General features: G+C 43.9%; 1 protein-coding gene across 1 annotated transcript in view; it reads left to right on the forward strand.

Annotated features, from left to right (window-relative positions):
* The first annotated feature begins 530 nt into the window (after nt 1-530).
* ADTRP (androgen dependent TFPI regulating protein) overlaps nt 531-23,834 on the forward strand; it is a 32,315-nt gene continuing 9,011 nt past the window's right edge. The window contains exons 1-4 of the mRNA XM_075495619.1: nt 531-683; nt 8,131-8,265; nt 9,732-9,833; nt 21,300-21,415. Of these exons, the coding sequence (XP_075351734.1) occupies nt 531-683; nt 8,131-8,265; nt 9,732-9,833; nt 21,300-21,415 (506 nt within the window). The remainder of the gene's footprint in view (nt 684-8,130; nt 8,266-9,731; nt 9,834-21,299; nt 21,416-23,834) is intronic.

A 23,834-nucleotide genomic window follows, 5' to 3' on the forward strand; every position in this document is an offset into this window, starting at 1 on the left:
ATCAACTCGTTTTTTCTTTCACAGACCATTATGTTTCCCACTTCTTCCTTTGGCACAAGGAAAAAACAGTTGCAGAGGTCTTCCCAAGCTGAGCTGGAGACATGGCTGCACCCATAGCTATGGCGAGGAAAACGCTGCTTGTTTTCACTTGCTACCCAAAGCACGACAGCCTGTTACACAAAATCAGCAGCAAAGCTCCCCCCACTTTAAAAAAAAAAAACCCAAAACTTATGTAACTCCACAACTAATCTTCGCTAATCTTGAGCAAGGCATTTAAATCCGGGGAATAAGCTTATTCTTCTCGCCCCCCCCCCCCGCCCCCCAGCCTATCTGTACAGTGAAAAGGGAAACAAATAGAAGCAAAGTTCACAGCCTTGTGAATATTCCTTTCGACGAGAGCAAAGTGGGAACGTGTCTCAAGTCTGCTCTGAAGTAAACCCTCCTGCCCTGCCATTTCCCATGCACAGCAACCGAGGACCTTAAGAGAAAAGCTGCTTTTGGACCGATTATCACTTGCTCTTAGCTAAAACATGGAAATCTCTACTCTCACAACGTACCATTGCCTTGCTTTTGTCTGGTATTTTTTTGTTGCCTATTCAATCACACACGTAAGAACAGAAGAGCGGCCATCTGAAGTGTTCCTTTACGGTGGGCAGTGGAAATATTTGACAGTCCTCAATCTGGTAAGCAAATCGTGTTGTACAGTGATACCAATATGTCTATTTGTTTGTCTGCCATCTGTGCCTCAAGACATATGCAGCTGGTATATTTGCTGCTGTTAAACTGCTTCCTTTAACGGTTTATACCCCAAAGGAAACTAAGTAGGGATCCATGCCTTAGCTGTGAAATGTATTCACAGGTTTTATGCAGAAAGAATATTGGCTGGCGAGCTGCTTGGCTTTCAGGAAGCACTCTGAAGCTAGCTGCCTCCTTGTAAAGGAGACCAGCTATCAGTGAGGAGAGGGACAGAAAGGTAGGGTATGTCCAGCCAGGACACGTGCAAGTTTGATGCGTGTTATCTAACCCTTAATTCAGTACGCCTTATAATGCTGCTTGGAGTTTTACTTCAAATTTTTAATAGGCTTTTATGTGCTGTAAATTACAGAAAAGGTAAAACAAAGCATAGCACGGTGCTAATTTAGCCATTCAGAGTACATGCTTGGTTTGACAGCAGTTGAGAGCACGAGGGAAAGAAATCCCAGCCTGCGGAGAGCGGTGCTTGTGACATTATTTCATGTGTTTTAACAGTGCTATCAACTGCTTGCTGCATTTCCTAAAAGTACACAGGAAAACGTAGGCCATAACGTGTTCTTGTTCTCCTGATAGGCTAACGTTTCTCAAGATCGAAATCAAAATGAAAGCACGTGAGATACCCTGGGGGAGAAGGCTTGTTCACAGTCCAAGCGGTTCACCAGTGACTCGTGGCAGTGGTGGCAGTGGGGTGGAAAGACCGGGTGTGTGGAGAGGGTTCCTACAAGGGACAGATTTCAGGGACACTTGCTCATCTGAAGGATGACCGCAGGGACCTCTGTAGCCTTTCGTCCATTCTGTGTGACAGTCAAATATCAGTGGGAGGTCTGGCCCGGGCTATGTTTGTCTCTACTTTTACTCTTCAGAAGGAGACACCCCATGGTGGAGTTCAATGGAAGCCTAAAGGCTCCCTAGCTCTAAGCGGGGCCTTTGGAGACCTCCAGGGTGTTGGGAAATTTGGGTCCCTTCCAACCTCAACCGGTCTGTGACTCTCGTGAAATATTTGCAGCCAAGAGGCGGTGAATGGCACGTGAGGTGGCTACAACAGCCCGGGCTTCAGGGAGCCACAGCGCCCTTCTCAGTGGCCAAGCCGTCTGTGGAAGGATGAGGGCACATATATCGCTGCAGTCAGGATGGCATATGTATGGTTTGCTGCTATGTTGTCTTTATGTCAGTACATCTAGGCTTTTTGTGTTGTTTTAAAAATTATTTTTTCTGAAATGCCAGCCATCAAATGGTCAGGATTAAACAACCTTAAGGATATTCAGTTCGTCCTGCTGGGACATATGTCAGTAGACTAAAACACCACCAGCCAAGTCCCAAGAAAGGGACTGTGTGCCCAGCTCCTCTCCTTCGTTTTTTTGGGGAAAGCTGGCGCCATTAAAGTATCAGCCATACTTTCAGGCAAAACAGCATCTCCACCCCCATCGCCTGGCACCATTATCATGAGATGTATCGCCCACGATATGACACACAGCTCCAAAGCATGAGATCAAGAGTAACCCATCTCCCAGTATTTTGGGATGCAGAAATACTAAATGAAATTATCATCCAGCTTCCCTTAGTGACCAGCAGTGGATGATCAGGGAAAGGCTGCACAAGACAAGAGCATGTGTAAGCATAAAATGAGCTTTCCGTGGCTCTACCCTCACACTGGCATACCTGCCTAGCCAGAAAATAAATCCAGGCCAAGGTAGCTAATACCCGTTCAAAGCCTTCCCTTCATCTATCTGAAGGAAAAACATACCTGTTTATACTTCTGGTACCTTCCCTATCCTGTGGCAATGAGTGCCACAAGGCAAGTGTGCCTTGTGTGAAAGAGCAGTTCATTTCGTTGGTGTAAACCTGCTTCCTGACAACTTAATTGGATGCCTCTTTACTTCTGTGTTGTAATTTAATCGTCCGTCCCTGTTCACTTTTTCTTTGCCACTCATTAGAGACCTCTACCAGATTTTCCCTTTGGTTATTCTTTTCTGCAAGCTGGAAGTCCGAGCCTTTTTCATCTCTCTTCACAAAGGGCTGCTTCTTTCATTAAATCATCCTCGTCGCCCTTTGCAGTAGTTTTTCTAGTTTCAGGAAGGGGTAAGTAGGGCAGGCTGCAGTGGTCGAGCTATGAGCACAGCATGGATTTATACAGTGGCCTAAAGGCATTTCCTTGTCTGTTGTTTATTTCTTCTTAAGAATTCTTAACTCTCTATTTGTCTTTTTTGATTACTGGTGAGCAAGGAGCCAGCAATTTGAGGGAGCTATCCACAGCGAGTCCAACATTTCTTTCCTGGATGGGTATAGTTAAGTTAGAACCCACTGTTGAAAAATATATAATTGAAGTTCTTTTTTTCTGAAATGCATTACATTGCATTTACCAACACTGATTTTCGCCTGCTATTTGATCTCTCAGGCACTCAGTATCCTGAGATTCTTTGGCAATTTTGCAGTCAGGCTTTGCTTTGACAGGAAAAAAAAGAAAAAGATTTACAAAGCTTTACCACCTCAGTGTTTGCTCCCTTCCCCAGCTCATTTACGGATCTGCTGAACAGCTCAGGTCTCATTAAATCTCCGTGAGCGAGGGCCCTTGCTCCACTTCTCCAGTCCTTTGTCTCTCATCTTTTAACCACTTATTGATCCGATCACAACGCTAAAACAGAGCTGTCAGCCAACGGGGAGATGGTTTGGGCTGAAGATGTTGCCTATCTCTCATGCAGAAAATGTGGCAATGGGGCAGGGCATGCAAAATTACTCCTTCATGGCCACTAGTCCTTCTTCCACAGAGATGTGGTTTTTTTCAAGAAAGGATTGCCAAAAAGGGAAGGGGGCCTGGGGAGAGAAATGCCCTTATCCCCCCCTTCTCCCGCTGGTCTGGACAGCGTCTGTTGGAATCTCCAGGTGGCAAAAGTTTCCTGACCCGCTGTGTAAGAGAGAAAGAGGGTGAGAAGACAGTACGGCCCCGGGGGCCATGGAGCTCCCCGTGGGCCTCCGCAGAACCTAGAGGAGTCGTCCCATGGTTTGGCATTAAACCGCTCCCTGTTGCTTCTGAGGAACACCAAGGAACAAGAGGTGGCTGTCAACCACAGACATCCATGGGGTGCACACCCAGTGCATTACATTTCTGCGCCTTTGGGAGTAGTCCCAGGAAACGCCAGGGATGCCGGGAGGTACGGTCCCGGGGAAGAAGAGCAGGCAAAAGCTTCCCGCTGGGCTGTGCTGGTTCGGTGGAGCTGCCGCGCTGGGCAGGGCTAGGCTGTGCCCTGGAGGCTTCCCCGGAGCCAGGCAGGCAGGGCACTTGTCCAGCTCTTCTGCCCGTCTCCTGCCAGACTGCGATTGCCTGTCTTCTGGCACCGGCTGGCTGAAGCTCTTGGAAATTTTCCCCCCAAAATTCCTTTTAGCTCTTTGGAATTGCATTTAAAAATTTCCTTCTGTGGAAAGCTGCTGTGGCTGGCTCGCTCTGATCCGAAATGGAAATACTGGGAAACGTGACATTTTCCGGGGATGGAAATGCAGCTTGACTCCTAGCTCTGCTGGAGGGATGCTGGAAGAATTTCTTCTAGATATGACCCTCTTTTAGCACCTCATTCAACTCCTCGCTAGTCACGCGGCTCTCCCAAGAGAGCTACAGCTCTGACGTTACTTCAGATTCATTTATCTAGTTAATGATCATAGCAATCAAGATTCAGAAAGGAAATATTTTTGTAGGGGAAAAAAAAAAAGATAAGTGGGTTTTGTATCAAAGGGGTTCATTGACGGATTATTGAACAAGCAGAAATGACAGATAAAACCAGTTTTGTATTCATTTATCTGTGACACAAAAGAGTACAAGCTGAATCATTCATTGCCTGAAATATCCAAGCTCATAAAAATCTGCTCACTGCTGTAAATCTATTAGTAAATCATTGCATAATGAACACACTGCACCTTTAAAAACTATAAATTGCATTCCTGCCCCATTTTATTCCTTATGCTTTTGTCTCTCAGAATTGAAATACTTTTCAATTCTCCTGAAATCTGGTTTTTATTTATTTCAAAATAGACCCAGTATTTAGTATACATATTTTCCAGGTCGCCATCACGTGAATGGATGTTTGTCTACACTAAATGTTGACTGTTATGTCTAATAGCCTACTCAGAATATTGGATTTATCCCCCCTTAAGGGCAGAGCTTGGAGCCCAATTTATTTGTACTAGCTGGAGATTTCAATATACACATATGGCTAGATCTTTTACGCGAAAGTAAATCATGTCAGGTTAGTTAAACAGAAACACCCCTTTGATCACTGCAGCAGATAAAAATTAAGCTTTGTCTTTGTCACTATGACTCTCAGTTTGGAAAATCGATCTGGCCAAATTAAGCATTTCTACAGCACCTAGCGCCATGGAGCGCTGCGGGGTCTAGAGAGGAAAGCAGCATCTCTCCAGCAGGGATAATCATATCCATATTCTCCTCTTTGGGTTAATCGTTAGCTTTCTGAATGCTTCCAGTCTTCCTTCTGTTCGTGTGGGAATACTTTAGGGGATCCTCTTTATTTACAGCCAGCGGATTTATATTCCATGAACGGCTGCAATGGATTTGTGAGCGCCAGCACTGCTGTTTGGGAAATTCACAGGACATCTGGAATAATTTGATGTTTTCATGTCAATTTTTTTTTATGTCAACATTTTCCCATTAGAGAAGGGCTGCGAGATTTGCACCTTTCTTACAGGAATAAGCCTGGAAGAGCATGGGTTTGGAGCTCTGACTCAAGTCTACTGGCGGTGCACCCTGCCAGACTGAATGTTACTAGGGACGGTTCTAGCTAGGTTCACTTTTCTGGCTTGAAAATTACTTGTATATTCTTCCATTGCTCCTGGAAATCCAGGGTGATCATAAACTGACTGAAACCCCTTTGAACCCAGAGTGACGGACAAGGGTAGAGCTATGAGCAGCGCAAAAACAAGCTCCTGAGGCTGAGCTCAGACTTCTTCAGGAGTTGTTCTTCTCCACGTTCAGCCAGAGAAACGGGTCAGGTTACACATTCAGATAAGCATTTTCCATACGGAAGATAACATTGTCCTCCCCTGCATATGACAGAATATTTACCAGGCTGAGAATGTGGCTGTTTTGGGACTGTTTCTTTTCAGAAATGTTTGTTTTAGTTAATTTTGAAGGGGGGGGAGAAGCAGCCTATCCTTGTCCCATGATTAATGTAAAGCTGAGCATGAACAAGATAATAATAGCCCCATCCTCTGGGAACCAGGCCTCTCCCTAATTGCTTTATTGGCAATTAGTCACCATGTGTCACCAGACTGTCACCACCCTCATGTTCATTTTTCATGCTTTTTACAGAAAGTTACTGCTGACTCTACGGGCTGTAACAAGGGCTTCTGCTTATTACTAGGCTTTTCTTAGCTCTTCAAGGGCACGGTTTTGGTCTCCTGGGGAGGCCAAGGACTGGGGCAATCGTTTGGGTTGAACATGTGCTTGGGTCTAAGTATGCTGCGCCCCAGTACGGACTTTTCTGAACCGGGCCTGTGACTTGGAGGGCTGAATCCCTACTGACTGAAATTGTGCCTGCAGTTACAGAGGCTAATTGTGATAATGGAGAGAGAGAGAGAGAGAGAAAACCACATTTAAAAGAGCTGGTTTGGGTGCCTCAGAATTGAACAAAACCGTATGTGGGTTCTGATGAAGCTGCTTGGGTTTTTTTATGTAAAAACGTGGCTGTTCACCCCATGCTCTTGAGAGGAAACACGGGGCTTTGCAGCTGAACTGGGTGGTGCGCGACCTCCGATACCTCATCCTGGGTGACCCTGGGCCAGTCACCCAGCCGGCGTCAGCACCTCCCTACCTTGACCCCTGTGGGTCTGCGCCGGGAGGGGGGACACTCCACCAGTGGCACCTGGCCGCAGTCTACTGCGACGACCATCTGGACGGCGGAAAAGATAGGGAAGGAAGGATCTATCTTTTCCCCTTGCTGGGAAGCCACTGAATGGATGGGGGATGGTTGCGGAAAACTGCAAGGATACTTTGGTCATGCAAACTACGGTCATTTTGCTCCCCAGGAAGACCCAGTCTCTGCAAACTAAAGCTTGCAGAAACCCTTGTTTGACAACAGGCACGGTGAAATCATAGTCCCCTCCTTCCCTCAGATATTTTGATAATAAAAGAATTTCTGATGGAAAAACATTGCACTAATTCTGTCCCCTCCCAAGCACCACCCTTCTCGGCTCCTTCAGAAACGGGTGAAGTAACCGGCCACAACTTCAGGCACTTCGCTGTAAATAAATATCTGATTCAGAGTAAGATCATGGCAAAAGAGATCTCATCCTGAAAGCTGTACCACAGCCTCTTTCCATTTAAGCATCGCTAGCTGGTCCAGCGGTTGCAGTAGGCTGCATTTCCCATATTGCAGTGCTCTGGGACAACCTAGCCTTAAAAAGAAGAGGCCGTCCTGTGAATTAACAGAACTCAACTAGACCCAGTGCTATATGCAGGGCAGCAAGAGAATATTCTTCTGCAAGGCTTTGTCTTTGTGTGTCTGACAAATCTGGTTCAGCTTGATCTGCTGCGTAGCGTTAGGAGAAAAAACAAAGTAATCAGAAAAGCAATATTGGCTTAAACCACAATATCGTGACAGTTTCATACACAATTTGCGGAATTCTGGATTGTCACTGTGCACTTATCTAATTCTTTTCCAAATCCTCCTAGCACCCTCCCCAAACAATCCCACTCTCATTACTTGTCAATGATTTAAAGGAAAAAAACCAAACCCAAACAAAACACAACCCACCCCCCAACTCCAAAATTCAGTAGTTATAAACAGTTTAACTTACTCGGTTGTAGTTAGTGAAGTCTGGGTCTCTGAAATCCTTTCCTGAATCCCTCTGAGTTCAGCAAAAGAGGTTCTGGTTTTGATAACTTCTGCACCTGATGCTCATGTTAGAGCATTTTGAGCTACTTGGCGCTGAGATTAACTGCACCATGAGTCCCCGCAGAGAAGGCCCTGTGTCGGCTAAATGGTGGGAGAAGCTATCTAGCAATTGCTTTACAGGAAACATTTCCTGGCATATTTTGTTCGCTCCTGCTCCTGCTCAGATACATTCGACGTAATGATTAACATAGGACGTGTGAAGGAGCTGGCTTTCAACGTGTCCTTCCACCTCTCCCACCTGAATCACATCACACATCTCTGTTTAGTCCACTAAAAGAGATACTGTTGAAGTTACCTCCTCAACAACTTTATTTAATCAGTTTCAGTTGGTAAAAAAGATTTAGCCAACAGCTATGTCCCTCACGTGGGCTTGCAACTCACGAACAAAACAGCTCCCTGAAGAGCAAGAACGGAGTTCATTGAGGAACGTGCTAATGAAAGCTGGATGAGTTTCCCTCATTAGGTGTAACTACTTTAGGTTTTGCAGGCTGTCTTCTATGGGGTGTCCTTCCTGGCTGATGTGTTGCGACTAATTAAGAAACTGCGATGTGCTAAGTGCGTAATTTCCAGCAGAGACCTTCTTTTCAGTGTCCTGGCTTTCCCAGTGTCCACAGTAAGTAACCTCTGGATGTAAAAATAATGTTTGCATAAATGGTTAGGGGTGTATAGCATCACATGCACGTGTATAAAATAGATACGAACTGTAGGCTTTCTTTTACCATTTGAAAATGGATTTGGACTGTTTAGAAGAAGAAACAGTGCTGAGCCTGTCATGGTTGAATGCAAAGCCTCTTGCACAAACTTTAGGGTTGCTGTCCCTGAGCAAACACAGATTGACCCCAAAGGGTGAATGAGGTGTAACACCCCCTCTCCCCCCCCCATTAATCTCAGGGTCCAAATAGCTGTGGATTTATCGACTTAGGGCATTTCTCTAAAGGGCAGCACAGGCCAGGAGGACATGAGAGGGTATCTAAGAGGCAGCAAAATCTCACATCTTCTCTGACTCCAGTGTGTCTTTAAAAAAGTGCTGGAGAGAAACAGATTCACAGGACAATAATTATAGTCACAGCCTACGTCAGATTCACCACAGATCACCTACTCCCTCACAGACAATGCTGTTTATCGAAATGCTGTTTATCTGGTGCTGCAGGCTGGACGGAAACCGATGGATTACTTACACGTGTAGGTACCGCTCTGTGTGAGTGAAGCCTGCAGCCACCTCTGAATCTCAAAGGACTGAGAAGTGCTGCTTAAATCTGGCCCACAAGCAGCTCAGCCAGCTGGCTCACTAAAAAGTCCTGCCAGGGACGGAGACAGAGAGACTGGCTAATTTATCTTCCCTGCACAGCAGTATTCACGATGCTGCTGTCATATCCCCCCCCGGCATCCTCACCGTGCCCGCAGGAGAGAGGCACGGGGTAGCCTCATCTTCCAGCATCTCACACCCCTGATTTCCAACCCCAAGCACAAAGTGTGCTCAAAAACCCAGGCCAAAAAAGTGCAACTCAGCTTCCAGGTATCGGTAACCAATTCCTGGGTTCATTTCCTCCAGTTAAGTTCTCCCACTGTAAATCCTCCTCTGTTGGGAAAAAAATGGGTGCCCACAGCGCAGCTTGCACCTGCAGGTTAGGAATTAGGCTTATGAATTTTGGAGATAAGGGTAAGTTTTACGTGAACTGTCTTACCAAGATCTCGTTTTACTTTGTTACTGAGCAGAACAAATGCTGTGGCTTGACAGCCAGTCCCTCGAGGAGAACTTCTGGACCATCAAAAGATCCCATCTGCAAAGGAAAAAAAAAGAAAAGTTTAAAGCTAATCTAGTATACCACAGAAAATGTCAGTGTTGGCAGCTTATAAAGGAGGGTTTTTTCTCGCAGTATCAACACAGAACACTGCACCTCAGAGTAAATTCCTTTCTTTATGTTGTAACATGTGAGATACGTGAGTTTATCTGCCAATATCACCATTTTTCACGTAGGAGATGTTTCGCCATCTCAGAAATGAAAGCACTAGCCAACTCTTATCAGTGATGTTTGTCTTTCATTTTGAGATGTCTTTTATTTTGTATTTTGGTTCCAGTTTGTGTCTCTATCCTTTTGGACACTGTATACCTACAATCGAGAGCTGGTTTACCCCAAAAGCCTTGATGGAGTCATCCCGCTCTGGTTAAATCACGCTATGGTGAGTAAGAAACACCCCTGCCTCTTGCAGAGAAGAGCGGCTTTGCAACACGCGTCCCACCGTTGCATTGTGTCGCCTTCCAGAAGAGTTTCACGGCTTCTTCTTTCTCACCTCCTCCCTCCTACTTATCTGAATCTGATGTTGAGCTGTACGCAGCAAACAGATGCATGGTGCTTGAAGTTGCCTCAAGAAGCCTTTTAGCACACAAGGAATGTCAGTGAATCGGTGCTTGTCAAACCTCTGAAGTCAATGAAATGATGTGTAGTCATAAGGAAAAAAAAAAATCTCTTCTCGGTTATTGTAGCTCAAAAAATAAATTGTTTCTGCAAACAGAAGTCTATGAAATACAAAATGGCTGGGAGTATAACAAAGCAGTTCTTAGTTTTTAAAAAAGGTGAAAGAACCAAAGAACATCTGACAGCTCTACAGCTAATAAGCTAATGTGTGCACAGCTTTGAATAGCTGAATTGCAATGATTGTTTACAGATTTTCTATAAATACTTTCCAGATTTCTCCTTCATTTGCTCTGGCTGTTTTTATGATGTGTTGAATAATCACATATTTCTCATCAGTCAAGTGTAAGGAGGCTGACAGTAACATGGAAACCGTGGGTGGATTGTAAGGTCAGGGAGGCCTCGTGGGGCTAATGGGAAGGGGGAGAGAAGGGAGAGGTTCAGCGCTAGACTGAATCAGAGAAGCCAAAAAGTATGAAATAATCGCACAGAAGACTCATTTCTCTCCAGACTTCATTTCTTAAGTACGACGCTTTGCAACCCACCACAGCAGTTCCCGGCGCGAGTTGAAGGTAAATGCGGGAGGTTTTGGGGTTTCTGGCTGAGGACGCTCGCTAAAGGTTTTGAGCAGCCACCCCATTTCGACAGGGGTATTCAGATACGTGTGCCTGGAATCCAAACACACACAGGCATGTCCGCATTACTGATATCTGTGTGATAAACTGCAGCCATCGTGCACTTTTAACCTTATCACCTGCTCTCTGCCCACCAATTCATCTCCACCGGGGTCTTTATGCGGCTGTCCAAACCTCCCCGCAGACGCAAACGGGCACCACTCTCTCTCAAAACCATCGTCCACCAAAAAGAAAGATTCCTTGTGTCCTCAGCATCATGTTGGTTTCAGGTCCGGGATTTGGTATGGAGTTTGGCTGAAGTTTAAAATCAGATTTGGTTGAAGTTTAAAATCTTCATGGTAGTGGAGGTGCTGGGGAAGGGGAGGGCACAGGGTGGAGCCGGGAGGAGATGGGCTTTGCCGCTTGTTTTAATCCCGGCGCACAGCTGAGAATTTGCCCTTTCCATTTCCACATTTGTTTATGACATGGGAAGGTTGAGAGGTGCTAGAACGTACATTTTTATTTCACGTGCAAGAACTCTTTGCAGGAATCCCACAAACGTATTCGTTATAACTTCTTTCTTACCCTACCTACATCTACATTTCATAACAGAGTCATTCTGACAACAACAAAAAGCTTTTCCATTTCAGAAATGTCAAAAACAGGTGTTAAAAAAGGAAAACAATTCTTCCTCAAAATTATTTTGACGAGAGAGAAACTTCACATAAAGCAGAGCTCTATCACAACCTAGTATTTTATTTCTAAAGCTCTTAATACACTGCAGACATCTTGTGCTTGACAGTTCCTGGGTGGGAAATTTTCCTTCCAGTCACTATCGAGCGTAAAACATCTGCCACCAGCGTAGACTGATCCCCGCTATTGACAATCCTCACATTTTGGGACACCTTCCAACAGGTGCCTCCAGGCTTAGCTGAGGCATTTCTTTCTTCCAACCCAAAATACCCCCTGGGAAGCCTAGGAAGATCCAGGGAGCTACCGACGCTTTAAGGGACAATCTCCAAGTACTGATTGCCAAGCAGACGCTTTTTCTTTGGGTTCATTTCCTTGCACGTTGCTATACTTTATGGCTCTGAGATTACAGACATTTCATGGCAGACTGAGGCAGCATCTAACTGGCTTTGGTGGAAAAAGACATCGGTATATCAGTAGTAGATGTCAGTGCCGTATCATTTGCAGTGGGAGTATTTTTTTTTATCTCAGTCTATTTTAACGTTGTAAATAGGGAAAGCATATGTTGTTATGTAACTGAAGAGTGAACCTAAAAAATAGTCATGCAAAAACACTTCAGGAATACCAAGCTCCATGAGTTCGCGGTGATGCTGCAGCACCTTCCTTGCAAAAATGAACTAGCCATTTATTTTTCTCACATTTACTGCTCTTACAGCGGGAAAGTGTCGTTGCCCAACTGGTAGCCCAGAGTCGTACAGAGAGCACTACATTTTAGGCATGTTTTTGCACTCTGAGCAGAAACATTTTCTGTTTTGCAGAAAGGATGGCTAGTGCTGAAAGGAATCTTGCTAATATTTGAAGGAGGCCAAATACTCCAGACTACCTGGGTTTCTCTCTTTGCCTTTCTACCGAGATTAATCCAAGGGCTGCGCCTCACTTTCCACTTCTGTTTGCCTGGGATAATTATGTTTTACCATCTTTATACAAAGCTTTGAGTTTCATGGATGAAAAAAAAAACCCCTACTTATGTCTCAAGCACAATTATTTTATTTGAACAAGATTTTCGAAGTGGAAGATGGCTGAGACAAAAGATACGCTGGCCAATTTGTCAAGTGAAATTGTTTATTTCTTTCCCAGTCATCTCTTTTCAAGCAACATCTGGATACTCTCCAGAAGGCAACTAACTGCTGGAGACAGCTCGGATTAAATCATATGCATGTATTATTCAACTTGATGGCAGTATAGGGGAACGCTACATTTCGGAGGGGCTGACAGAATTGAACACTAAACAAAGAGGGGCAACGGTGGGTCAGAAGAGATCACTCAAAAACATTTTAATCTGTAACAAAAGAAAAGATACACATCAACATTGACCAGATGCGTTCACAAAAACGGTAATGGTACAATTGCCTTTTGTAAAGGAGGTTTATATTTTCAGTCTGTAAGGCACAGTTCCTGTAAAATGGAAATTTTATTGTGAAAAGTACAATTTTCTTTATTTTCAGGCTGCAGCTAAGTTTAGTTTAGCCATCTGTTTTCCTAATTTATTCTGTAGCCGCGTTACCCTCTCACCTTGGCAAAAATCAGCATTTTAGTGTCCTGGGCACTTTACTGACACGTAGTTATGAACTGTGCGTGTTCTGAAGACCTTGTAAGCTAAACAACTAAGAATAAAAAAGGAGGGATGGTAAACAGAGGCACAGAAGAAAAATGACTTACCTGGCAGGCTTTCAGCAAAGATGACAGCAGACCCCACGTGGCCTGAGCCTCTCAAGGTCCTTTGCACTTTGCCCCCATGTAGCGAAGCAGTATCTGAATGTTAAAACAAAAAATGCAAGGGAGTGAAAGAACAACCTGGGTGCATACAAGTAATTTTCCTTCACTGAAGCAAGCCGCCGATGCCCTGACAGCGAGAATACCAGCAACACTTGCCACATCCCCTCTCATCTTGGAGTTTCTTGGTATCTACAAGCTGCTTGTGTTCTGCCCACCTAGCTAAACCATTACCTTCCCTAGTGTGGACACAACTGCCTCCACGGAAATGTTATTTTGGATCAGGATGATTTACTTCCATCTGGGAAAAGAAAATAAGTTACATGAGTACAAATTGCTCTTACTCCTATGCGAGGGCGTCTGCGTGAAGGATTGTATTGTCCTACAGCTATTTTAGGAAGCTGCTGCAACGCTAACCAACCAAGGGGCTGCAAAATCAGCGTGTGGAGCAGACCCCGCTTGTCCAGGCCACTCTAACTGGACTCCTGCTCCAGGTGTGTACACAAGAACCACATTAGGTTCACCTTTGACCATCTTAAACGATTCTCCTTGCAACTGGTATTTAATGCTTAATAATTCTTGCATACTTAACACAAGAGAGAAATGTTTCCGTTTGTTTGCATTTCACAGTATCTCAATTTTAAGCTGTCTGGCAACTATGGACATTCATAGGCTTCCAATTACATTCAGCTTTTGGCAAAGAAGAATGTGTGTGTGAGGGATATGGCACATGAAATTAATCACCCCACACATTTAAGAGCAAAGATGCTTAGCTTTTCCCAGCACTACTTTTTTTTTTTTTTTTTTTTTTGAAGTTTCTATTTTTGTTGACATAAGCCTATTTCCTCAGGGAGAAAGTATGTGTTTCACAGACAAATATTATGGCAGGGAATCCTCCCTGGCTGCTGCTACCCCGGTGCGCACAGGTGCAGTCCCCGTAACCCACCCTGTGAAGGAACAGCTGGAGACAAATATTCCACGGCAAAGGCTGTGTCACTTCAGTCTCGTGTCGGCTTCCAGCTGCAGTGCAACATCCGTTTCTTAGACTAGGTACCTAATGTCAGGGAGAAACGCAATTAAAATTCTGGCATTGACACGGAGGCAAAACATTTGCTAGTAAGCAATAGGATATTCAGCCAGGGCCTTATTTCCAAACACACATGCGTGCATGCAGAAAATGTTATCTCTGGAGCTCTTTTACCTTTGATCATACAATTGGTCTGATGTTTCATCCGTTTTTCACAATAACGCTTCCAAACTACCTACACGTCTCAGAAAAAGCAGAAAAAAAGTAATGTTGCTTTTCAGATGAGCATGAACGGACGTGGAAAGGGCAGAAACAGATAGTAGCTGACGGTTCAGAGAGGAGTGCTGCTGGAGTTAAATTGAGCAACAGCTTCTGACTAATTTGTCGCCACACCTGCTCGGTAACAGGACTCCTTGTGCCTCCCGCTCTACCCACAAAATAAATCTGTGGTTCCCTCAAAATGCACTGATGGTTGAGAATATAAAAGACATGTAGTAACTCTAAGAGAGAATTATTTCTCTGACTAAATATGGCTATGTACTAGTTAAAGCAATAAAATGAACAATAATGCTTAATCCCCTCCCACCCTGAAAAACAAAGGGAGGTCAAGAGAGGGAGAAAAATGTATAAGATTACAAAAGAAAATTTTAAAGGAGGCATTTGAATGAAGGCAGTGTCATAAGCAAAATAAATCAAAAGAGGGAATTTGTTCCAAAATGAAGCCAAGAAAGGAGAGAGCATACAGAGATTCAGAAAATTATGAGGAGTATAAAACTAAATAGAGGTTATGGTGACAGGAAGCCATTTAGTTTTATTATGCTCAGATAACACAGGCTGTAACTGTTTATGAAAGCATCCAACCCAAGGAAATTTCCATAGACAAGAGGACATTTCCCAACAAAGAGCTGAATAACTGAGTAAACACCTCAAGGGTCAACCAATGAACATTGGCTTCATGAGCCTCGTAAAACAGCACCGAAATGGGTTTTTACTTATTCTTTGCAGTAACGTACCGACGGAGAAGATACAAGCATGAGTATCGGCCACGAGTGGTTGTCAGCACACAAGCTCTGCAGGGAATTGGTCTGAAAGGAGAAACACGGGCAGTTTTTCAAAAGCACTTGATGGTGTCCAACTGTGCCCAGCGGAGTTTAGTTTGGCCAGTGGTAACGTTTGTGAAAAATCCTCCGCTCAAGTCTCACATGTTAATGGAAAGCAGACATGGAGAGTATGTAAATGCAGATGAATTAGAAACAAACAGCTATGGTCAACCGAGGCATCATTTCCTTCATTCTGGAGTCAAACAGGGTCAAACTGAGTCAAACTGCGACGCACGCGTTAGGCGTACGAGTGACCTCAGCAGCTCTGGGGAGATTATTCATGGGCTTAAAACTCAGCCTAGGCTGGAGCCTGCAGCTGAACACAAACCCTACCCAACCCTGTCTTCTCAGCCCCAGGAAACTTGCTTTTACTTATATTCTCAACAGCAAAACGAGGATATAACATTGAATAAATACACAAATTACTCAAAATATGGGAAGTAAAAATTCCATATCGTCTTACCAAACAGGGGAAATAATATCCAGAGAGGACTATTTATCTCAGTTTAAACTCATGAACCTGAAACGTATCCTGAGAAACATACAACATAGGGTAAGAAACAAAAAATAAAGAAGCAGGAGAATGTTATAATTTCATTCTTCTCCGCAGGAGATGAGTTAACATGCCAATATTTCAGATGAAGTTCAGCATACGTTTAAGAAACTTTCTTCCCCCTGTATTCATATGCCAGAGTTTATGAGCAACAAAAAGAATTTTGCAATTTTATAACTAGTTCAGGTTCACCCGAGTTTGTCTGGAAAAAAGCAAAGAAACGAAATCCAAGTTAAAAATCATAATAAGTGCCAAAAAGAGCCACAGGGGATTTTAAATCAAATGTTTGGAATCAGAATTCAGATATAAGTGTGATTAGTTAACAAAATGTCTCTGATAATTTTGGAAGTCCCATAACTTTTATCTTTCCCCTGTACAAATAAATTAAAAAAAAAGGTATTTAAAATACTTCTGTACTTACAAAATTTGTAAGCTGAAAGCTTTCCTCAACAAACAGAGGTTATTAGACAAGTAAATATATTAATATTTCAAAGAACATAAAAATAAGTACTAACAGGATTCCTGCCAAGAGAAGAAAAAAGCTCTCTGATTCAGTTCAGTGCATTGATAGCCTGATCTGTACACACAGCTATTGTTTTAGCCCAGTTTCCTTACGTTGGAGTGAAATAGGTTTTTTCTCCCTCTGTGATAATTATTTTTGACAGTTTCACTGTTTGTATGTGAAACTGAGAAACTGTTAATTGAAATAAAAAATGAGTCACTGTTTCCAGCAATTTTTGCCAATGTTTTGATCTGTGTCAATCTGAGCTTAATTATTAAGTTTTCTTTAAAGCAAGAGGCAAAACTGTATATTTTAATTTGGCCCCATACAAATACTTTACTCTTCAGACATACGTCAGTTTAAGGATATAAAGCGCAGCTAAATAGGGTTGAAAGTATATTTAATGACCATGCACTAGAGACCTATGGTAAAAATAACTCAAATGAGAAAATACGTCTTTTTTATTGAGAAGGATACAAGACTTACTTAAAGCCTTTCAGCAGATATGATTAACCATGATATATGGTCTATCACTAACGATGCTGCCAAAGTCAACGTCTATCGGCTGTGAGAGGGAAATCATTTGGAAAGCCAACAGCATGTCGTAGGCGAAGGGCAGGCTTTGCACCCCGTAGCCAACCACACGTTCCTCTGATGTCTGCTGTACAAATATGCGTTTGCTCTCATAAACATGATTGCTTATTCAGTAGAAATTCCACTGTCGTTTTACCCTTAATGGACGAAGCGGGCTCGGCAGAAATACGGGAAGTCACCAGTAGACTCTGGGATAGCAGAAGTGCAAGGGTAGATTTTCCCATGTGTTTATTGGGCCTGGGGCATCTGTGTACATGAGAAGGAAGGGGCGAGGGGGGGAAGAAGCTTTATATCCACAAAGGAAAAATGCTAAACCAAAAAATTTTCATCCTGGGGGTGCATGAAGTAGCTGAGAACTGTTGTAGAAATCTGTCTCAAGAAGGCATTTGCATGGCAAGTTTAAATGACCCTACAAAAAGCATGTCTAGTTAATATATGCAGTGATTCTCTCTAACTAGGAATAAGCTAATAATCTAATAATAAATAAAATTGGATTAATATATGGCAAAATATTTTTTAAAAGATACAATTATTTGTGCACAAGACACAGCACACACTTTAATAAGTCATGTGCCAGTGTCATCAATGGACTTGGAAGAAAGCAGCTTTCCTATGCCACAAATTTCTTTTTTTTTTTTCTTTTTCCAAACTGGGATAGATCCAAGGCCTTTAACAAACTGTTCACAAAACAAGATGCAGACAGCCCCACTCCTGAACGCTTTCGCTGCTCTTGGAGGTGGAAGCACTCTTCCAGGCAGTGGAAAGCTTGGCTTCAAGTCCCTGCGAATCAGGCAGAGCAGAAATTTGAACCTACCTCTTCCACTAAATTCTTGGCTATTTCCAAAAGCAGCCAAATTTTCCAGCTTTGCCAGTAACTTTCAAACTTCTCTTGATTTGTCGGCCTTTGAGTATTTTCTCTAACTCCTCCATAAGTGGAGGAGCCCGCCAAAAAATGACTAGTTAAGCAAATCAGCATTTTTTTAAATCAACACAGAATAAAAAGAAGAGCTCCCAACTGTCTTTCGCAACCACCACCCGTTTGCCACTCCTCTGCAGTGCCAATGCGCCTGTTAGAGCAGTGGGTACCCCTTGCCACCCCCAGCTTGTTGCTCCCTGTGACCATATCATGCTGTCCGCACGTTGGTGGTGTGCTGCTGCCGGGTGCCTCCGGCCATCATCCAGCGCGGTGCCGCTCACTCCCGCGAGGCAGATGAGAAATTGTAAATGAGGTGCAAAGCTCCGCTTTTCTCTCCTCTTCCCCCTTTCCTGCGGGATTCACGTACTGTAAGGCAGTGCAAAGATGTATGAACTGCGAAAGAGAAGAAGTTGGCTAAGCGAGTGGAGACGTCGGTGGTCTTAGTCATGATAGCTTGCTCCCATCAGAAGAGGAGAGCCCCCATTTCTCCGTGCTTTCATCCCCTGCTTCTGGACATTGCACCGGCTCTGAAGCCTGCACAGCCCTTAGTAGCTGGTTCAGAGGAAAACTGAGGCTGGGTCAGAGATGCCCAGAGGGTGCTTGGCAGAATCACACTCAACTTCTCGTCTAGCTTCTCCTGTAAAGGGCTTTCCCAGCTCCCCTAGGTGGTCGTTACCCTGCTTGCCCTTGCTACATATTTCCCAGTGTAAAGCTACATCTCTCTTGACAAAAACTGAGCCGATCACCCTTGGTCCTACCCACGATGGACATGGAGAACTCGCCTGTCGCAGTCATCACAGTATCAACTTCTTAAGCCTTTGAACCTCTCTCATTTTCCTTTTCTCTCTAGACGCAACAACGCATTCAGTCCTGATTACTACGCCTGTCTTTGGACTGCTTTCCTGTTCTTACTTTCTTGCTGTTTGTGCTGTCCTTTTCTGGACATGCTCCAAATTATCTGCACCTGTCAAAGTGGGGTGCCCTAAATCAGAGACCGAGTGCCAGCTAAAACCTCATCAATTCAAGTGGAGCAGCATAGCTGCTTCCCAGGTCTTTCCTACACACAATATTCCTGTTAATACTATCCCAGAACGCCACACACTTTTTCTATGAAAGCAGCATCATACTGCTGACTTATACTTATTTAATATTCACTCTGAGAACAAAAAGCCCCAAACTAAGGAAATAAGTACATAAAATAACCCCCACCTAAAAACCGTTCACTTCAACAAAGGATTATTTCACCAGCACTCCTACTAAATCCCTCTTAGGACAGCAATAATACAGCCGGAACAACCAGCTTGTAGTTGTTAAAAGTGTTTAAATTAATTAAAAGACTAGCAAGGACATTTCATGTATCCCAAAGGAATTTTGTAGCCCACTGGATGTCAGATGAAAACCAGGACTTACATCCACTTCACATAATGGACAAATCCCCTGCGAAAAGCTAAAGCCTAAAAGTGAGGACAAACTGCAAGTTTTCCATCATCGCTGTCTTGCACGGGCATTTTGGTTTTATTCAAAGACAAACTATTGACCACCTATGGAAAATAAATTTTTTTTTAGTCATTCTAAAAGCAGCTTAACACATAGATTTCTGACTAAAAGACAGTTGCAGGGATTATAGATGAAAACTGTGTGCACCGAAGACATTTGTGTGATTAAATGAATCCAGGAGTCACTTGTACCGGTACAACGAGACCTCTGCTATCAACAAAGCGGGTTGTAGAGCTGAAGAATATCTTTGTGAAACAGAACAGAGGAGAATCTCAATGCCAATGAGTGAGAGGAACTGGAACATCAAATAAATCTTCTCTATCTCGTTTCTCTGAAAAATGGTAACTGAGATGGAAGGGTTATTTTGGTAGTAGGACAGCCAGGGATGAAAAGCAGCTCCTGGGGGTGCGCTGGGGGGCCTGAGGGAGGACATGCAGCTTCCAGGGAGCTATCGCTTGGCAGCGGCAGACAAAAATGGATGTCTGCCTCTTAAACAAACAGGTAAAGAATGTTTTCATGCACGCTGTATGTAGCTCAGTGTGCATTTAAAGAATTTCATGTGTATTTGTGGCAACTTATGCTATAAATACACAGCAAGAGAACTTTGACACCATACTACCATATCAGATAGTCAGCACAGCTTCTGACAAATACATACGTTGAAGGTACTAGAACCACTTCCTTGGGACAAGAGGAAACGTCATACCATACACCCAGCAGGTTGTGCCTTTAGGGAAAAACAAAAAACCATTAGTTTAGTGGTTTTTTCTGTCTAAAAGTCTGTCTACCTTTCTCTGCTGCCCTCTCCCCCTTCCTCCCCCATCTACCCATGAAACTATTTGCTTAATTAATAGGAATTTAACCAACTAGTCAGCTGCAGTTGTTGCTATAGTTTCCTACCGTTGCACCTCATTGACAGTTTTTGCTGTGTTGTTCCCCAGTGTTGTTTAGGCCTTCTGTCCTAGGTATTGCAACTTAAAACTATTGTTTGCTTGCACAGGGAATATTACAAAACTTTTAGTGGGGAAATTTCACCCCAACAAATTGTTTTCTGAGGTTGCCACAAATCAGCCAACAAGTTGAGGTGTTAGCATCCCAAGACCCCGCATTGTCTGTTGAACATCCGAGCCCAGAAGGACTTCCACTGTGCTCCCACACCCCCCACAATGAGGAGCACCCCATTTGGAGGCAGCTCCCCACCACAAAACAGTCAGTGCCACCAAGCTGTCTGCCCTGTGCTGAAAATCCTCCATGCTCAGACAGTTATCATCATAAAAGCCCTTGAAACTGAAGCTGCTTAATACAATTCAAACTCTTTGACAAAACAAAGAGAGAAGAAAAAAAAGCTTCTCCAGCAAGCTAACTCTTTACTAACTCTTGGTTAAGCTTTTTTGAAGTTCCTTCATCATCTTGAATCACAGCTAACTTAAGCCCTCTGTATGTTTACCACCACATTTTTCAGTTTACAAAGAGAAACACGACACACTGCAATTGCACTGGGGTAAATAATAAATGACAATATATAAGATACAATAACAACTTGAAGAGAACATGAAGGCAATTCAGCAATTGCTTAATGAGTTCAAGGAGGAGACTTTTGACATCCCCAAGCGCACATGACAATAGACTTCAATATCTGTTGTACTCTAATGGGAATTACCAAAAAAATTATTGCATTATAAACTGTAAAAGGAAAGCTCACCTATTATAAAGTAACGCAGATCATTCTACAGGCAGGCCTCATTACAGTACTTTTTACAGCATACTAACAAGAAAATTTCTGTGCTCATTACTGCAGGGGTACTTCTTCACTATGAAAAAAATGAAGTATGCGCATTTGTATACAATTACATTCAGTATTGTTAAATAATGCTTTGCTCACAGGCAGGCTCTTGAGCTTCGTGACCAGCCACGACCAAAGGCGAGGCACTGCGACCGGTCAGTGACGGACTCTCTTTTCTCCTCAGCACACGGCTGTATTGCCATTTGCTGTCCTGGAAATCCTTGCGACGCCGCACCGTTACCCAGCAAAGAAGAAGGGATTGATCCTGTTAGGATTTGTCGCTTTTCTGTATATCAGTTGGTAAGAATTACGTACTTTAAAACATTTTCTTCAAGTGATCTACTTTGTAAAACAAGGCCAAACGCTGTACTGAGATTTAAGTTCCCTCCCAGGCGCACGGGAGACAGCAGTCTGTTCCGTGGAGAAGTCATTTAAACTTCAGCCGAGACCCATGAAAACTATTTCCAGACGTAGGCAGAGCAGGTTTCTTCAAACACGGTACAGGTCCTGAGACCATACATAGTATCTCCTCCTCTTCTAAGGCCTCTTATAGAAAAGCAACTAGATTTCCATAAACTCCAGGGTACTCTGGGTTATGTTTGCTGGGCTGGAGTTTTTATTTCTACCAGTACCATCAAATTTACCTCTGCTCGCTGTCTTCCTCACTGCAAAAACACCAGATCTCAAAGGTCTAGGGGCCACGGGAGCAGAAGAGGTGTAAAACTCAGTTTGGTATTTGGCAGGGACACATGGCTGGGTTTAGAAACTTGAGATAGAAAATGATACTCAGAGCCAGGTGCAAACTGGCGGGTAGCAAGGAGGCATCTGCCCCACTACCACCTCCCACTCCACTGGTGGACACCGCCTACATTTCCAGCAACGTGCCACAGTTGATCTCCAACCTGTTGGAGGGTGATCTTGAGAGAATAAACTATATCTAACCAGGCCCAGCCCACAGCCATCCACCCACCTCCTCTGTGTGTGTCATAGCACCCCTGGAGCTGGGTTTGCATCTGCTCCTGCTCATTGCATCCCGGTTGCAGTGCTGGGATCTGGAGGCACTGCCCGCTGCATCTAAATATGGGCAGCTGCCAACACTTCAAACCACTCTGAGGATGCCTCATGTTGAGACTCAGCTCGGGAACGAGTCCGTATAGTTTCAGGGTATGCTGCGATATCACTTTCCAGAGCTCAGGAAACACCCGGGCCCTAGGGTGGAGGATACAGAACAACTGGTCAGCAGGAAGGTGACTTGTCCTCATGCAAAGATTTCTAAGAAGTCACTGGGACTATGAGGGAACCCATCCTTCCCATTCCTACCCACCGGTTCTTACTCTCAGTGAGAGGCTACCTTCAGCCCACCGAATGGAAATCTGGAATAGAAAATAAACTGCACAGATGAAACGCTCTTATGACTAGAAACCCATCAGAGTGGCTGTGGAAGCAATGGACTTCACTGCTACATTACGTAACCAAGTTAGGAGCCATTTATCCTAATCCAGAGCCTAACAGGATTACGACCACAGCTTCCTAAATTTCTTTTCTATGTTCTGCTTCACCCAGTTGCTTAATGCCAGTTTTGTTTTGCTTGTCTTCTGACAGCATTTGGTTTTTACTGTCTTTGAGACCAGACAGCTCTCCAGGCAACTCTTCCAATCATGTGTGCCACGCTTTCCCCTAAAGCCCTTATCAGCTGAGCAATTTCACCCCACAGGAGACACGGCTCATGCCAGGACCTGAATCCTCATCAAAGGATGAGGATCAACACAAGCATCAACACATCCGAGCCCTCCCAGTATCTTCTCTGCATTGATGTTGCATGGTGCTGCTGATGTCCGAAGTGGAAGGTGGTCCCCTAGAACGCTTGTCCCCTGTGTCCCAGGGCCTTGATACCTGGATAAAAGATATTAGGATTTCAGTACTGTTGCTTTCTCTCCTCCTGCGGCAGCAAGGAACCTGCTGTCTGGTTTCTTTTTGCCTCCTTGTCTTGGTTCCCTGCAACCACAGACAACAGCTTTCAACTAACAGAAAAATTTTTTTGGCCTGTGCACTGAAATCTTAACACATGTACACATTTTACTGTTGGTGCTGCAACCCGGTGATTTAATAGCCCCGTGTGGGCAGCTTATGTTTCACAAGCAAGAGAGTCCTTCCTAAAAGCCTCTCCTTGAACGGTCACCGTCATCACTGCGCTTCCCCTTCCCAGTGTCGACGGACTGAGAACTGACTGGTCCCTGCAAGGCAGTAGAGAAACCGAGCAGCCGGTGATGCCTTGCACCAGGTATCTGCCTCTGAGCGGGGCTTCCCTATAGCTTTGAATACCCACAGTGTTCAAAAAGGAAAGGTGGCTTTCAGTTGCGGGACACCAGGGCTAAGAGAACTGTTAGGCACGTTAGTTAATTCTTGCAAGGATGGATCTTGCATCTCCTGGTTGCATTAAGTAATGCCTTACTCCTGGAGTCATCACACTGAAAACAGTGAAGAATATATAAATTTTAGAACTGGCATTTTAAGTCTTAAAAAGGAAGTAACAATAGATTGCCCTTTCCCATTTCAGTGGTAGTAGATCAGTATAAAATAAGTCTTAATCTTCACAATTCTGCATTTGTCTTCAGAGAAAAGTTCGAACTACATTTGCAAGGGAATGTAAATCATTATAGACTGCACTCTGTATACAAAACTGAAATACAAAAAAACCCAAACCAAATTAAATCTAGAG

The sequence above is a fragment of the Mycteria americana genome, chromosome 2 (genome assembly GCF_035582795.1).
Source record: "Mycteria americana isolate JAX WOST 10 ecotype Jacksonville Zoo and Gardens chromosome 2, USCA_MyAme_1.0, whole genome shotgun sequence".
Taxonomy (NCBI): domain Eukaryota; kingdom Metazoa; phylum Chordata; class Aves; order Ciconiiformes; family Ciconiidae; genus Mycteria; species Mycteria americana.